Genomic DNA, 17,536 nt, shown 5'->3' with positions numbered 1-17,536 from the left:
CCGATAGATCTCTAATAAAAGTGACTTCAACCAATTCACCTCTGTGATTGCTGTGGAGAGCTAGGGGATTTACTTACCAAGGACTGACAATAAGCTTTCGAGAACCACAGCTGTAGTTCTCAAAAGCTTATGCTACAGTAAAGTTGGTTAGGCTTAAAGGTGCTACTGGACTCTTTACTATTGTGAAGATAGTCAAATCCTTCATGGATGTACACCACATTGGTCACCAACTGCCAATGTTTTGGCACAATTAAGACCGGACAAATACACTTAAGGTATATCCTTCTTGATGGCAGGTATGGAAAAAGGGTTTCCTTCCAATTCCTGTACTCAGGGTGAAGGCTGTGGAGTGGCTGGAGTGACTATTGTGTCGTTTTGTTGTTCCTCCTTTTGAAGACTGTATCAACATCTGCCCAGTCTCGTGGGGCCTCAATGGTCCTCTACGATTTCTCAGAGATAGTAGATAGAGGTCATGTGCATAAATTAGTAAGGCCCTTTAGTGCCCTAGGATGTAATTCAACTGAAAAAATAAGACTTGAACTCGTTTAAAGTAACTAACAGTGCAATCGTAAGAACACTTTCCTAGTAGTAAGCACCACTGAGTAGCCCTGAGAAGGATTTTGAGTAGACCTACCTAGGATTGCTCTCTATGTATTCCTTGACCAACTCCTTACCAGTCTTGAGTTGCAATTTTGCCCACTTGCCATTCCCACTACTCTGGCTAAGTTGCATGCAGGTCCTGTTTTTGGGAGATGACTGAGGCAAAATAAGGAGCAGTTCCACCTTCCCTTTGCACCCTCTCTAAGAATATCATCTCGAAGAGCGAACGGTGCGCTTACCGTTTCTTTCAGCATACTTGTAAGTGTATGTTATGTGCCATCAAATCCCTTCCAACTTATTGTGATCCGCCCTGAGCCTGCTGGCGTGGGGAGGGCAGAATACAAACCTAATAAATTAAACTAAATTAAATTATGGTGGCCTCATGAATGAACGACCTCCAAAACATCCTGTCATTAACAGCCATGCTCAGATCTCGCAAAGTGGAGGCCGTGGATTCTTTTATTGAGGCAAGCCATCTCATTCTTCATCTCACACTTCCTCTTTTCTTCCTTCCTTCAACCTTTCCAGTGTGTCTTGTCTTCATATGATGTGACGAAAGTACAATAGCATCAGTTTTGTCATTTTCTAGGCTTGATTTGATCTAGAACCCGCTTATTTGTCTTAAAGGTCTGGAAAGCCCTTCTTCTTGTCCTTAGAACTTCCATGCCAGTCTCAGCAAATTCTTTTAACTTCCCTAATAATGGTCTGGGCTACACGTCTGTAGACACCCCTAGTGACCTCTCTCTCCTTCCATTTCTCTTTGATTTTCAGCCCATCCCTTAGCTTTTTAGGCACCTACATTGGCTTCTTTAGATATCTCCTGTTTTTCTTTGTCAGAGCCAAGCTACAAGTGACTCCTGACACAGGTTGGACACTTGTCAGCTTCCCTCAAGTTTTTTTTTTAATTTTATTTTTTAACTTTTTCAATAACAACAAAAGGGAGGATATTCAATAGCAAAATAAAATATTGTACAAAGATTTTTAACGTTACATTATCACAAGGATTCTACATCTAAAAGCAATTATAGTTAGAGCTATGAAAAATAATAATTTGGAAAATGTTACCAACATGGCTTAACATTTATGTAAACAGTCGTCTACCCTCCCTCCTGCTGAAATTGCCCACCCCCTCCCTCCCTCCTTAACAAACCTTCCCTCCCTAACCTCCCCCTTCCCCTACAAAGAGAAATACAAATTGCTAGATTCACTAATCAAGTGTTATGCACTAAACAAAAAAAGAAGAATTACAGTTAAACTTAAATCACTTGATCATGTTATTTAAACAGCTCTCTATACCTTGTGGGTATATACCCCACTCAGGTACTTGGTATCACTTACCAAGGTAGAAGAGCCGTAATACTTCCTGGAGCTGAACCTGAAATAACATAATGCTTAACTTTTCCCACCCCCGAACCTTAATTAGTAAACTAGAACACTGTATTTGTTAGAATATATACAGAGGCTTATATGCAGAAAAGTTAGAATTATAAACAGGATACAATGAGGAAAATGACTATTAAGTATGTCTGATTGGAATTTTACTACCCTTTTGGGGGGTAGGAGGCTGAGATCTTTTCCTTTTAAGAGATATAGTCTCTGGGTCTGTGGGTATCTCCAGATTGATATTCTTCAGCAGGGTCAAACCTGATTCTTGGTCTTCTGCCAGATAAGTGTTCCCTTTGTGTGTGACTCGGAGCTTTGTAAAGCTTGACCATCTGTATTCAATTTCTGCTTCTCTAAGAGTTCCTGTGATCAGTTTAAGTTCTCTTCTTTTGTTGAGGATTTCTTTCGGCAGATCAACAAAGACAACAATATAAGACCCATTATAAGTAAGTGAGTTCTGTTGTCTGGCCATTTCTAAGATCTTTCTTGAACTCCCGTCTGAAAAAGTTGGTAAAATGTCCCTGGGGCTTTTCCTTCGTGGATTATTTGACAAACCAAGCCGATGTGCTGTGGTAATTAGAGGGGCAGTATGATCTCTGAGGCTTAGAATTTTTGTTAGCCATTTATTCAAGAAAGCTGCAGGATCTTCATTTATTGCTTCATTTTCTTCAATCCCTCTAAATTTAAGATGAAGCTTGCGATTTGAAAGTTCTAGGGATTGAATTTTGCTTTTCATTAAGTCATTGTTCTTTTGCAAGGCTTGGATTTTGTTTTGCCATGAAGTACTCAGATCCATTGCACAATCGGCTTTATGAATGGCTCTAGTAATGTCCAAATTTATATCTGAGATCTGGTCAGTTAAATTTGTAATTTTATACAAGATTCTTTCCTCCATTTTTTGCAGCAACAAGGGCAGATTAGTTTCAGACAAAAGTTTACCTGTTGCATTTGCCTCAGATGCCATTTTGAGTGCTTCTTCTCCAGCTTTGTTTTGAGTCTCAGGCTGCAACGGCGCGGGAAAGTAATCCTGGAGCTTTTTAGCTGACTTGCCATTTGCATTTTTCTTTTCTGCATTGTGCTTGCCCATTATTTGAGCGTTCTTGCTTAAATGAGTTGCTTTCTTATACTAATTGGCTCGAGAGGGGAGCAGAGCTCAGGTTTCTGCGACTGTCTTCATCCAAAGCAGTGCCACGCCCCAGCTTCCCTCAAGTTTTGATGGGAAATGTAGGCGTCCTGGTCTTGCAGCTTGGCTTTCCGACTGCTGTCCAATGGACTTTTCAACTGTCACTTGTCAAACATTCCACCAAGCTGCCTACATTTCCCATCAAAACTCGAGGGAAGCTGACGAGTTTCCAACCTGTGTCAGGCGTCACTTGTAGTTTGGCTCTCAGACACTACGTGTGATTGCGCTCTTTGCAACTCCTTTATTAGGAACTCCCCTCCAATTTAGACTCCTTTCTCTGATAAATTATCTAGCCACAAAATCCTACCAATAATTTCTCTTAAGTTTATTAAAATCAGCTTTCCTGAAGTTCAAGGTATTTGCTTGGCTATGCTCACGTTGATATTTTCATAATATGAAGTGTTCCAGTATTATGTGAAAGCCTTTATAAGTCTTAGGAAATGGTAGGGCTGCTGCAAGAGGGGAATAAAAGACTAAATTTTAGGGGCCCTGGCAATTTAGAGGGCTGGGCAAATAGTGTGATCTGTTTTTTTACGATATTTGAGTTAAGTTTGGGAGATTTGATGGGGGTGGAAGTAGGCAGCAAAAATCTTTGTCTGGGAGACAATGATGTTTCTTGGCAGTTCTGGGAAGCATTGGGGTGCTTTCACTTCAGTGGTGCTCAGAGTCTTTCTACCTAGGGATGCTCAAGTGAATCTCATTTCACATGTCCCCCCTTCAACTTTCCATGCACTTGCTCGCACAGGGCTAAGCTAGAAGTGACAAGTTACACTTGAATGGCAAGTGAACAGACTCACATGTATTCCTCCCTGTTCACTTGCGCTCCACGTGATCGAGTGGAATGCAAGTGGAGCACAAGTGAACAGGGAGGAATGCATGTGAGTGTTCACTTGCCATTCAAGTGTAACTCATCACTTCTAGCTTGGCCCCTAGTCACACTAAAATTTGTGACACTTTGATATCAACTGCTAAAGGTATCCCAGTTTCTCCCTCATCCATTCATTGAAGTGCAGATCTTGATACTTTCTCACACCTTAGAGAAATGCAAATTGGCATCTCAAAGGAGCCTACAGTACTTGTTCTCACAGCAAAAACAGAGCTGGATTGATGCTTTTCGCTCCAGAGACTTGCAGATGTAGCCACACAAAGGGAGCTCCGGTGAAAGTGGCATTCATGTGTGTAGATCAAGAACAGCCTGCACTTGAATTGAGGACTATACATACAGTCCTGCACTTGAGCGTCCCTAGGTTCTCCATAATGTGTAGAGAGACTCTGAGTTTACAAGGGAGACTCTGTCCATTGGCCAATGATAAATGGCTAGTTTTTCTACCCAAACCTGGCCTGTCCTCCGCCTTGTAGCCTTGCTCTGATGGCCTTCCTGGTGAATTGGATTCCTGCAGAAGCTGACCTGCCTTTACCTGCCCGTGGGAAAGGTGTGACTTCTTTTGCAGTGGTTGGGACATGGGGAAAGTTTTGCGATTGAGAGAGGATCCATCTGGGGCTTTCAAGGGCAGGGCATTGTGTTTTTTTCCTGCTGTACCTCGGCTTTCTTTGAACAGGCTGGGGAATGCTTTGGAGTCCAAAAGAACCTATGCAGTGGCTTATCTAAAAAAGAACCCCCAATATAAAGAACATGCAGCTGTCCCAAGCCTCTAACCCCTTATATTTGGCTCTCACTTAACTGTGACATCAACTATGGAAAAATGGCTTTGACTGCCAACGTTCACTCAACTTGGGCTATATTCAGAATGTATTCTTGTCATAGTGCATCAATTACTCTTTACAGGAAATCTTCTGGAATCTTTTAAACAGAGACAAAATTAATAGGGCACGATTCAGCCAACATTAAGTATATTTCAGTTAACTTAATTCCACCGTTGAAATGAATTGGGCTTCCAGGAGCTAAAGTCTGCTGGATTCTATTCACAGTATTTAAAAAATATCTACCTGAAGTAGCTGGGAAGTCAAACAAAACTGCTGTCCATTCTATGGAGAGCAATGCCATTTTTTTTGTTCATCTCCCACCAATACAAATCTGATTGGATTAAAATCTGATAAAGAATGTATTGTACTGGATCTCCAGTGCCAAGTGTGTGTATGCTAATTCATTCACCAACCACAGTGCAATAAATGAAGATAAAACTGTCTCCGAGCTTCATCTCACAATGCAATTCTATTCAGAGTTACTCTGGCCTAACTTGGCTTAGGACTGTACCATGAGTTACTTGGCTTGAGCAGGAATACCTGCCAAGTTGCCATTCATTGCAGTGAATTTCCATGGGCTAGGACAGACCTTCACTCTTCAGCCTATAAATAGTCCAGCATTTGAGGTCATCTGCTTGATTCCTATGCTACAATGTTGTCAAATCTCTGGCTGATGTAAAAGATAGCTCACGTGAGTATCACTCTGTTAGAGGTTATTCTTTAGCTTCTCAGTGGGGAATGAATGGAGCGGCAAGGAACGTTCATTTGTTTATCAATGAATGAAAAACATGCACTGAAAGGAGTCTTATTACTGTCATTATTAGAATGCAAATCAATAGGAAAACTAGCATTCGTTAATATGCATTATTCTGGCACCTAACTGTCTGGTTTAGTAAATTCAAAGAGAATTGACCAAGAAGGTCAGTATAGAGTGTGGAGAGAATTAAACTAACAGAACATTTCCAGTCAACATAGTAAAGCAAGTTTCGAACATAATAGATTTTTACAAGATTGGCCTTTCTTTCAACAGTGTTTCCATCTACTAGTGGCTTTGCAAAGACTTTCCTGATTCCACACCAACAGTCATAAATCCAGAGGAGTTAGCTGTGTTAGTCTGTAGTTGCAAAATAGCAAAGAGTCCAGTAGCACCTTTAAGACTAACCAACTTTATTGTAGCATAAGCTTTCGAGAGCCACAGCTCACTTCATCAGATGCATCTGATGAAGAGAGCTGTGGTTCTCAAAAGCTTATGCTACAATAAAGTTGGTTAGTCGTAAAGGTGCTCCTGGACTCTTTGCTATTTCACCCCAGCAGTGGTTCCTGCTTGCCACACCTATTACATTCTCTCACATTTTGGTATTTTGCTAGAGTGAGGTTTTCTCTCTGTTCTCTTTCTCTTGGTGGTTAGTGCTAAGCTGCCCCAGAGGCAGCAAATGAGGGGGAACAGATATAAAGGTTTGGTTTGTATCTCTGGACACCAGAGGACACTGCAGGCTGAGGGGGGCAGAGGGGTAAAGGTGTGGCTTGGGCTCTCTGGATGCCAGACAGTGCCACAGACGGAGCATACTGATCATGAAAGTAAAGACAATGGAGGAAGAACTCAGATACCAACCCCTCTGCTTGCTCTGTACCATTGGGGCTCAGACCTCAAATGCTTTTTTCTTCTAGAGAGGGCAGGCCGGATTGTATTATTTACTTATGTCATTTATAGTCCGCCTTTCTCACTGAGACTCAAGGCGGATTACACAGTATGAGGTTAATACAATCAGTATCAAGTAAGTACATTTCAATACAATACCATAAGGTAAACCTATACAAATTTAAAGACATAGCATTAGCAAGGATCCAAGACAGAGTAGAGATACTGAAGCAAAACATAATCAGTTCTAGGACTAACATTAGACAGCATGGAATGATGGTTGTACATAGGAGTACATATTTAAAGCAGCAGATAATATATGAGGCAAAAATGGTGATGAAGTCTATGATCCCCAACTTGTTAGTGAAGCACCTGAGACCCCATCCCTACAATACAGCCCTCCCATTTGAGTAAAAAGCCTTTTTGAATAGTTCGGTTTTGCATCGTTTACAGAAAGCCAGGAGAGTGGGGGCTCTTCTGACTTCCTCAGGCAGGTCATTCCACAGGATAGGGGCCACCACAGAGAAAGCTCTTGTACAGGCTGCTGCTGACTTCACCTGTTTGTTTTATATATATAAATTTATTCTCTGCCTGATTAGTTACTAGCTTCTTGTTTCCTTGCAGAGGGTGCAGCGTTCCTGCATCAGTCCTTAATTATCTATCCTTATTCTGTGGCTTAAATAATTGTTGTAATGTTATAATTACCCTGATTTAGATGGCCCAGGATAGCCTGATCTTGTCAGATCTTGGAAGCTAAGCAGGGTCGGCCCTGGTTAGTACTTGGATGGAGACCAACAAGAAAGGCCAGGGTTGAAACTCGGAGGCAGGCAATGGCAAACCACCTCTGTTAGTCTTTTGCCTTGAAAACCCCCTGAGGGACCACCATAAGTTAAATGTGACTTGATGGGACTTTACTAAACACAATGTTGTAATTGCACAACTATGATCATATTTTTAAATATATATAAGCAGTTGCTTTTGGTGCCAAAGAAAAGCAGTAATTAAAGCCCCCTCCCTGAACCACAGCTGATAATTAAGGAAAACCAAAGTAAACATGGTAATCAGGAAGTAATTTATAAAGCAACCAAGTGGAGGCAGCTGTACCACAAAGGAGCAAAATTTAAAGCAACAGCACCACTACTAAGAAGAAGTTAGTGCATTTTGCAGATTTAGCATTTATTAAAATACTTTTGCCTTGCTTTTTGACTCAACAGCCCTCACCACTTTCTGCTGATGTGGTATACTGTACATCTCAGCAAGTTACATGATTACATCCTACCAGGCACAAACTACTTGGGAGCAGTAACTTTCAAAGCTCCCAAGAACGATCAGGCAAGGAACGAATTGGTCCGGCTACAGAAAAATACCCATTTCACCTTCTGAGAGTCAGCACGGTGTAGTGGTTAGAGTGTCAGATTAGGATCCGGGAGACCAAGGTTCAAATCCTCATTCGGACGTGGAAGCTTGCTGGATGACCTTGGGTCCGTTAACCACCCTCAGCCTCACCTACGTCACCGGGTTGTTATGATGATAAAAGGAGGACAGGAGAACAAAGTAAGCCGCTTTGTGTCCCCACTGAAGTTAGTAAATAAATAAATAATCCTTATCCTGTCTGTAAAAGGAGACCTAGTACTGTAGTGGAAAGACAATTGTGGAACACTCCTGCGATATCAGGGTAGTTTTGCTGATAAGAAAAACGTGCCATTAAGTCGCAACCAACTCATGGTGACCCTAGCCGTGTCAGTCTTTAGCATTGGATCAATTTAAATTAAACCTTTAGGCAAATTTTTTCCTCATGAGTTTTAGAGTTGAGGGGAGGGGTGATCTCAATCCTGAAGTCCTATCAGAGAATATTTTAGCAGTAGCCCCATGTGCCACATCTGATGTTCTTGAACAAAGAAAACAGAACCCCCAAATGGGGCACCATTCTCTTCGTAACTCCAGGGCACCACTTACTGAGGAGCCCAACTAGGCCTGAGAGAGTCAGACATGTTTTTAGTTTACTCACATATATACCCCATTCACATCTAAAGGAAGGGGGGCTCAATTTTAACATCATAAGGGGGGTGGAGAAGGGGAAATTAACCTTCCCAGATTTACCTTACTGTTCATTCTGTTGTCTGAAGCTCTTTTCTCCTCAGCCAGTACTGAAGCCCTGGAGAGATAAAGTGAGGAAACAAAAGAGAGAGTTCCAGCTCTTTCACATACACATTTTGTAAAAATTAGATCCATGCATTCCATATAGGGAAAAAAACCAGAATGTCCACCATCTTTTGAGATATAAAAGTGTTTGTTAATTTTGCACAGATACACAGAACCAGGGTCTTTAAAGATCTAGTGGCATTGCAATCACTCGGGGACAATAAGTATTTGTGCCATGCGTTACGAAGAATGGAATCCAAAAAACTTCATGTCCAAAGAAGTCATACGTAAAGCATCATGGAACAGATGATCGGACTTTCTATGTGGTGTCATGATCCTCAGTGACTGCTAGGGTCGGACTTCCCTGCTCCCATTGTCCAATGCTCCTAAGCATCGAAACATTTGTGGTGAGGGACACATCTTATTTTTAAAACCCTGTTATGGAAGGAGGACAAGGCCTGGAGAGAGTGTTTGACAGTTGACAATGTCCATCAGGCTGCTTAGTGGCCATGCTCAGGGGGGTAAAAATAGATAGGGTTACCTCATGGCTTTCAGCAGCAATGCCAGGGAGACAAAGGGGAAGCTTTAAAAGGCCAGCGGAGTCGCAATCAAAGGGCTCGGGATCTTTTTCAGTTTTGGTTCAGCTCCAGAAGGGAGCTGCTCCGCTTTGCTCTTTCTCTTTATGGAGAGCTGCAAGTTAAAAAGGGTATGTGACATGCCCTCCTCTCCCAGCCTGGATGCTGCTTTCAAGAGCTTGGACCAACCATATGCAGGTACTAGTTTCCTTCCTCTGCCCAACTTCAGAAAGCGAGGAGCCTTTCCCCCTTCCTCTGTCATGGTGTGTTTTGTGGTGTTCTCAGATGGCTTGCTTTTGACATTTTGGAACATGGGACTGGGAGGGGAACAAAGTGGAAATGTCAAGGAGCCATATATCTTCTTCTTTGAACCTCTTGGCGCCACCAAATTGCCTGCCAGTGAAACTGATGGGCAGTAGCTCCAGGACAGACAAAAGGAAGTAACTTCTTCGCGCACTGTGTAATGACCTGATGGGACTCGCTGTCATAAAAGGCGGATGGTCCCAAGCTCAGGTGATTTTTTTTAAAGGGTTAGACTAATTCATCCAGAATATCAAGGATCCTCAGCCGTGATAACTAAATGGAGGTTCAGAGGTAGAGTAACTCTGAATATCTGTGGCTGCAAGGGGGAAGGGGAACAGGGCCTTTCATGCCCTGCTCGTGGGTTTGGTTGGCTGCTATTAGAAACAGGACAGACTTTTGATCTGATACAGCAGAGATTGGCTTCTGTTCTGATTAAAAGTACAAGGTTGAGTTCCCCTTGGAATTTCCACTGATCTGTCTCCTTTCCACTTCCTGCTTCCCTTCTGATGATGGTAATCGTGTTACTGCCCAGCTAGAAAAGGGAAGCAAAAGGGGGTTGGTCTGCTGAACCTTTTCATCTTCGTTTTTTGGAGCGATTAAGAGTTATATTGTGGACTGTTGGCTGGTGCTGATGGAATTGTCCCTCCCTCCATTTCATACCTCAGCTGAGCTCTCAATTCTGTCTTCTTTTCTTTCCTCGTCGCATTCAGAAAACGAGTCCTCTGGAGGTTAGGGATCCATTTCTTTTATTACCAATGCCACGCTTTGCCCTGAGCTCTTGGGGTAGGGCAAATTACCAGTAACATTTAATAAAACGGCAAGCCACTGTAGCCCATGGCCGAAGAAGATGACTATTGACAGTTACTGGCCTTGGTTGACCTCCTGCTTGACTGAAGTAATTTAACAAGGTCTATAGAGCTTCTGTGGTATTTTCAGCATTCCCTTTCGCAGCACTACCCAAAAAAGGCCTGTGGAATTTAGAGCTGGTTGTCTGCCCTTGCACTGGACAGTGGAACTGATAACATTTTTTAACCAGATTGTATCTTAATGGGTGTCATTCTGAAATGGATGGAAAATTGGACAAGGCCTTGCTTTCGTCTTCTGTGGACAGAGCTTTCATGAGCTGAACCAGTCTCCGAAAAAGTTTGATGATTTCAGGGCCTTGGGTTTGTCTTGCAGTTTGGTTATTTTGTTTTTTTTTAATAAATTTTTATTGGATGGGTTCACAAACATACACAAGAATCATTATCATTTTCTACCCTATAACATTTTCCCCATCCTTCCCCCCCCTTTTCTGGTGACTCCCAGCAGTTTTCCATACCCAACTTAATCTAAAAAGTATATCATATAAATTCTTAAAGTCTATAATGTATATCTATATTATACATACTAATCAAATCTCTTTATTTATCTTAACTATCTACACTTACTATATTACTTATCTTAATTAAAAATATAAAAATTATATAAGTAATAATAGGTACATATACTAACTAAAAAATACATATATATGTGTAACATACTATTCCTTACATACCAATTATCTATATAATCTGTATTTCACATATATTCCCTATAACCTTATTACTCAAACTTATACTCCCCTGTAAATATACTATACTAATCCAATAAAATACAGTAAAATATACCCTTTTAAACTTAAGTAAGTTTCTATCTCCCCTTCAATTCTCCAAAGACCACAATTTTCCCTTCATGTCCCACTTTTTCTCCACATATTTCTTAAATTTTTCCCAGCTTAATGTATAGTCCAATTCTTCTTGTTCTTTCAATTTCCTTGTTAATTTGTCCATTTCTGCCATATTCAAAACTTTCAGAATCCAGTCTTCCATAGATGGTATCTCCTGAGTCTTCCACAGCTGTGCATAACACATTCTGGCCGCCGTAATCATGTAAAACACCATAACTCTGTCCATTTTATCAAAATCTTCTAGGTTCATACATAGTAATAGCAATTCCGGGGTTTTATTTATATTCCTTTGTAAAATATCTGACATAACTTTAATTATATCCCCCCGGAACTGCTTAGCCTTATCACAAGTCCACCACATATGATAAAATGAACCTTCATGCTGTTTACATTTCCAACATTTATCAGACATCTGGCTATTGCAGTTTGGTTATTTTGGAAGGATGTATATCAAGTATGAATGCTGTTCATGTAGGAGGAAGCAGAAAAGGTAAATAAAATACATACTGCAGCTAACGTAGGTTTTACCTTTGCATTACAAATAAAGGCCGATTCCAGATGGCCAGAAATTGCGGTTTCTCTGAGGAAATAATCGCTTACCGGCCACACGTTCACTTTCGTCCCCATCCGCTTTGTCTCGCAGCGTGCTGTGCCATCCCGCTTCCGGAGGTACCCGGGATTGGTTGTTTCCTCCCCGTCACAGTTGACGTCGGGGGCCTTCATTGGTTCGCATTTCAGTTTTTTTTAAAAAAATTTTTTATGTGTTTTGCGCAAATGCAAATGTGCAGATATGCGAATATGCAGCGTCAACTTTTGTGCATTTGTGCATTTGTGCGCATTTGCGCAGTTCGATGTGCGCAAACGTGCGACTGCGCAAATGGCACCTGGTTTTTAAAAAAAAATTAAGGGAATATTGTTGCCGGCCAGCCGGCAAAGGAAGGAAGGAAAGGGGAGGGCCTCTCCATGGCGATGAAGCGTCCAGAAGTGTGCAAACACGCAATACGGCATTCACACCGTCCGCTTCTGGAGCGCTACACAGCACCATGATCCAGAGGTAAGCAGGGACGGGACATTACAGGTTTTTACGAGTGAGGTCGCTGGAAAAGCGAAAGCACTCGCTTTATTTGTGCCCGTCTGGAATCGGCCAAAGTTTAAAATAAAACTGATTAAGTCATCCCTGTGAAATCCCTGAAACGTTTCCATTGGAGATTTTATTCCTTGCCTTTTAAAAAATGGTTTCTATTAAGATAGCCTCTCAGATACTAGTGAATGTTTTGTTCTGTTTTGCTTTTTTTTTTTCCAGCAGAGAAATCAAAATGGGCAATAAGTCTTCAGTGAAATTAAGCGGAATTGTGACAGGGTGTTAAATTTATTTGAAGGACACAACAAACCTAAAGGTGGTTAAGGAAGCAAAGAAAGACACACATTTAAAAGAAATATGGTAACCAAATAAACAAGTGCTGCTCTAGATTCTAAAGATAAGGGCTTTTTTTCTGGGAAAAGAGGTGGTGGAACTCAGTGGGTTGCCCTCAGAGAAAATGGTCACATGGCTGGTGGCCCTGCCCCCTGATCTCCAGACAGAGGGGAGTTTAGATTGCCCGTGGAGGTCAATCTCAACTCCCCTCTGTCTGGAGATCGGGGTGGGGCCACCAGCCATGTGACCATTTTCAAGAGGTTCCGAAACTCCATTCCCCCGCGTTCCCCCTGAAAAAAAGCCCTGCTAAAGATGCTTTATTTTCACTGCAGAAGGCTGCCTTCGGGGGAGAAGGGAGAAAGGTCTGCAGCCGCTTCAGCCCACCATCTACTCCCCCTCTCAGTGCCTCTGCTGTATGGCAGTGGGGGAAGAGGGCACACATTCCCCAGTATTAAGGCAATGACGGGGCTAGCCTTGGACAGAACCTGAACCTATATGCACATCCCATTACTCTGTGGGTGACAATGCACAGGAGGGCAAATCTGGTTGCCTTGGCCATAGGTCCAGAGGAGTTAGCCGTGGAGTTGCAAAATAGTAAAGAGTCCAGGAGCACCTTTAAGACTAACCAACTTGATTGTAGCATAAGCTTTCGAGAACCACAGCTCTCTTCGTCAGATGCGAGGAATCTGACAAAGAGAGCTGTAGTCCTCGAAAGCTTATGCTACAATAAAGTTGCTTAGTCTTAAAGGTGCTCCTGGACTCTTTACTACTTGGCAATAGGGAATGCATTTCCTCTTCTTTTCCCTTCCCCCACCTCTCACAAATAGTTTTACATCCTTTGCCAAGAGATGTCAAAAATTGCCCAAAAGAGGGGCAACTTTATTTCATAGCACAATGAAAATGCTCACAAAACAGCTTCCTTCCCCCTTGCCCCAATTTTGGTTCACCTCTAGAGTAACTCCATTTCTTTAAGACCTGTTTCTCATTTGGAACAGAAGCCTGAAGGAAAATTCTGCAAACATTCTGCACTCTGATATGCAAATAAGGGCTACCATGTGACCTTTCATTTGCATACTTGAATATGGATCTTGAAGGGCGACTGTAGTGGGGAGGGGGAACTCTTCGAGAAAAGCAGAGGAGAAGGAGGCACTTGATAGAATTGCTTCCTCTTCTGTAGTTTTACAGAAGCTAAGGCTGAGGAAGTGAGGAAGACTCCTTGAATGGAGTGCTCAGGAACAAACCGAACAAAAAGAAGGCTCCCTACTGAATTCAATGTGGACTGTTTTCTAGAGGTCTGACTTCGGATATAAACCAATCAAAATCTGTGCCTCTTGAATACAAACACTGGAAGCAATTAAAATAGGATTATATACATTACTTAGATATAATGAGGGGGGGGCAGTTCATTCTCTATATTCTACTGCCTTGCTGATGCTGTTTCATGAAGGCCAATTCACACATTACAAAGTTCTTGTGTTCCCCCGCCCCCCATGTGGCCACCATGGGTGCTGCTGGTCAGACACGCACCGGGAGTTGTGTGCTCCTTCAAAACTTGGGCAAGTGGGGACCCAATGCAAGGAACGGATGCTTGGAGTACCCCCATTCCATTTTCCTGACCCAGAATGGTCCTGGGGACCTGCTCTTTTCCCCGCTGGGAGAACTTGCATGTACTGAAGACTACTATACTAATGGTTTCCCTCAGTAGGGCAAATAGCAGATCCCTGGGGGCATTTCAGGTCAGGAAATGGCATAGCAGGTGTGTTCAGCCACCTCTCCCTGTGCTCCATGGTCCACATGTGAATAGGCCACCTAGGAATCGGCACATCCCTAGGAATTAATTTCCTAGCATGGAACTTCCAGACATGGGGGGTGGAGGTTACCAGGACTTTGTAATGTGAACTGGCCACAATCGGGGTTGGACAAAGAGCAGCAAGATGGTGGAGGGAGAGGGAAGAGAGAAAAACAACTGAAAATGGAAGTGACAGAGATGCTGATCAACCAGCGGTTAATTTTCCCATCTTTCCACCAAACAGGATTATTCCAGTAGGTTTCTGCATCCAGTGTTTCTGCCAGTCATTGGTCTGTTTTGGATCCCATCAAGAGATGGTGGAACTCAGTGGGTTGCCAGCACAGGGGGCAACTCTTGGCGGGAGGTGGTGGCCCTGGTACCACATCTGCGCGGGCAAAGTGCATGCATGCTCCCAGGGCCAATGACGTCACTTTGGGTCAGTGGAACAAGGGGGGAGTTTTTAAAAGTTTAAATCGCCCTCGGTGAAAATGGTCACATGGCTGGTGGCCCCGCCCCCCTGATCTCCAGACAGAGAGGAGTTTAGATTGCTCTCCGCGCCACTCCAGCAGCACGGAGGGCAATCTAAGCTCCCCTCTGTCTGAAGATCAGGGGGCGGGGCCACCAGCCATGTGACCATTTTCAAGAGGTTCTGGAACTCGGTTCCACCGTGTTCCAGCTGAAAAAAAGCCCTGGATCCCATATTTGCTATTAACTTGTATATGTTCATTAAGTTCTCAATAAGGAACTTTACATTTACAGGCTCTCTTATGTTTACTTTGCATTGCAATTGCTCAACTGTGCATGAGATGATACGATTTTAAGTCCTTGCCTTTCTAAGGTTCCAGTTACCGCCCCCATGCCTATTCTTTCTGTTAGAAATATCATTACCTGTCAAACAGAGGCTCATTCTTTTATTTGGCCGATATTTAGTAAAAGTAATCCCTTGGGGTGAGGAAGACTATAATCCCTGAGTTTTTCATACCAGTTAGACAAGAAAATAAAAGTCCAGAAGTGTCTTTAAGAAATAAAGATAGGGACACTTTCTCCATTCTGCCTATAATTTGGCAAGATGGATCCTACGGGGTAAGGTACAATACTTGAGGATTTCGTGAGTTTCACATTAAAACCAATAGAAATGGTTAAAGAATAGAAAAATCTGAAGACAAGTAATACAGGCTAAAACGTAAATACAATTTTGGTACATAACCCCATAATTTTCTTCTTTAAAGAGGTGGAATGTTTTTGTAAATTCTGGAATCATATCTGCAGGGCCCCCCCCCCCCCACGATTTAAAACACGATTCCCTGCAGAGCTCTGACCGTGTCCCTTTTTCCATCCCTTGCAGAGCTTCACCGCAGCGAGAGCATGCAGGAGAAGAATGTGAAAGAAGCCAAAACAAAATGCCGAACCATCGCATCCCTGCTGACAGATGCACCCAACCCTCATTCCAAGGGAGTCCTGATGTTCAAAAAGCGTAGGCAGAGGGCCAAGAAGTACACCCTGGTCAGTTTTGGGAGTGTTGACGAAGACCGTTGCTATGATGAAGAAGACGGCGTCTTCCCAACCAGTGAGTCTGAGTTTGACGAGGAAGGCTTCTCCGATGCTAGGAGTTTAACCAATCACTCTGACTGGGACAACACCTACCTCGATATGGAGAAGCCCAAGGAACAGGCTGCACAAGAGCAGCCTCAACAAGGCCTCACTGATGCCTCAGGCAGGGGGGCACAGTTATTTGAGCAGCAAAGACAGAAGGCTGGTAGACACACTTTGGAGAACGTCCCTCCCCAAAAGTCAGAGGAACAGCTCCCGCCACCAGTTCTCCTGCTCACCCCCAGCGTGGGGCATCGTGAAACACTTACTCCACAGAAGGCAGAGAAGGCCCCGCTGAACATCCAAGTTGAAGCTGTACAAGTCTCCAGCCAACTGCCGTCCCCTAGCCCTGCTCAGCTCCAGTCTCCCACTGCCATCTTTGGAGGAGGAGGTGGTTCTCAGGTACCTCCAAGTACCACGGGTCTCTTCAACAGATCTGCCCGGCCCTTCGCTCCTGGTTTCTCAGGGCAGCGGCCTGTGACTTCCTCTGTTGTGTTCAGGCCCTCCGTGCCAAGGAAAAACCACGAGGGCCAAGGTGGACAGAGAACTGCTGTGGCTCCTTTCTCCCCTGCCTCACCAGGGACCTCTGTGCTTCCTTCCACTCCATCGGCGACGCAGCCTCCCGGCCTGGCAAGCACCTCGGTGTCTCTGTACATCCCAACCACACCAACTTCTCTGCAATCATCAGCAAGCAACTTACGAACTGGAAACTCAGCAGAGGCCAAGCCATCTTCCAGCACGGCAAGAACCTCCACTGCTTCCATATACCTGTCGAATCCCTCCAGACCAGCTGGAGATGCGGTCGCTAGTAAGTCTTTGGCACCATCGTTGTCTTCACAATTAGCTCAAGGGACAACTTCTTCCTCTCTGAACATCAGCCCAGTCCCAGCACAGCCCAGCCAGCCTCCAATCCAGCCAGCCACTGGTGTGGCCCCAGCCACTCCACGGCCTGCTTCTGAGCCTCCCAGCTCCAGGGAGCAGAGGATTGCCGTGCCAGGCCCCAGAACGGGCATCTTGCAGGAAGCCCGTCGACGGAGCAGCAAGAAGCCCATGTTCAAGTCTGTAGAGGAGAAGAAAAAGAATTCGCCTAACCCAGAGTTGCTCTCTCTAGTGCAGAACCTGGATGAAAAGCCCAAAGGCGATCAACACGGGGCCGGCTTTGAGTCTGGGCCAGAGGAAGACTTCCTCAGTCTAGGGGCAGAAGCCTGCAATTTCATGCAGTCTTCTGCCCGCAAGTTCAAGACCCCGCCCCCAGTAGCCCCTAAACCCCAGCAAGGAAAAGGCCCCGGTGGACTTGTGAACGGGTCGTCTCCTTCACATGACATACCACATTTGAAGGGGAAAGGGGCAGAGCTTTTTGCCAAGCGACAGAGCCGCATGGACAAGTATGTGGTGGAAGCAGCGCCAACACCAGCCCTAAAGCCCCGGACCCCATCCCCCACTCCTTCCCTGCCTTCCTCTTGGAAGTATTCCCCAAACATCCGTGCCCCACCTCCCATTGCTTAT

The 17,536-nt window shown here is 43.9% G+C and overlaps 1 protein-coding gene across 1 annotated transcript in view; it reads left to right on the top strand.

Annotated features, from left to right (window-relative positions):
- The window catches only part of LOC129347109 (synaptopodin 2-like protein), a gene marked incomplete at both ends in the record, with an annotated part of 37,113 nt that extends 19,583 nt beyond the window's left edge, over nucleotides 1-17,530 (top strand). The window contains one exon of the mRNA XM_055004007.1: nucleotides 15,786-17,530. Coding sequence (XP_054859982.1) covers nucleotides 15,786-17,530 — 1,745 coding nt within the window. The remainder of the gene's footprint in view (nucleotides 1-15,785) is intronic.
- Between the last annotated feature and the right edge of the window lie 6 nt (nucleotides 17,531-17,536).

Source organism: Eublepharis macularius, unplaced genomic scaffold (assembly GCF_028583425.1).
Source record: "Eublepharis macularius isolate TG4126 unplaced genomic scaffold, MPM_Emac_v1.0 Eublepharis_55, whole genome shotgun sequence".
In the NCBI taxonomy this organism is placed as follows: domain Eukaryota; kingdom Metazoa; phylum Chordata; class Lepidosauria; order Squamata; family Eublepharidae; genus Eublepharis; species Eublepharis macularius.
This window is presented reverse-complemented; position numbering and strand designations above follow the sequence as displayed.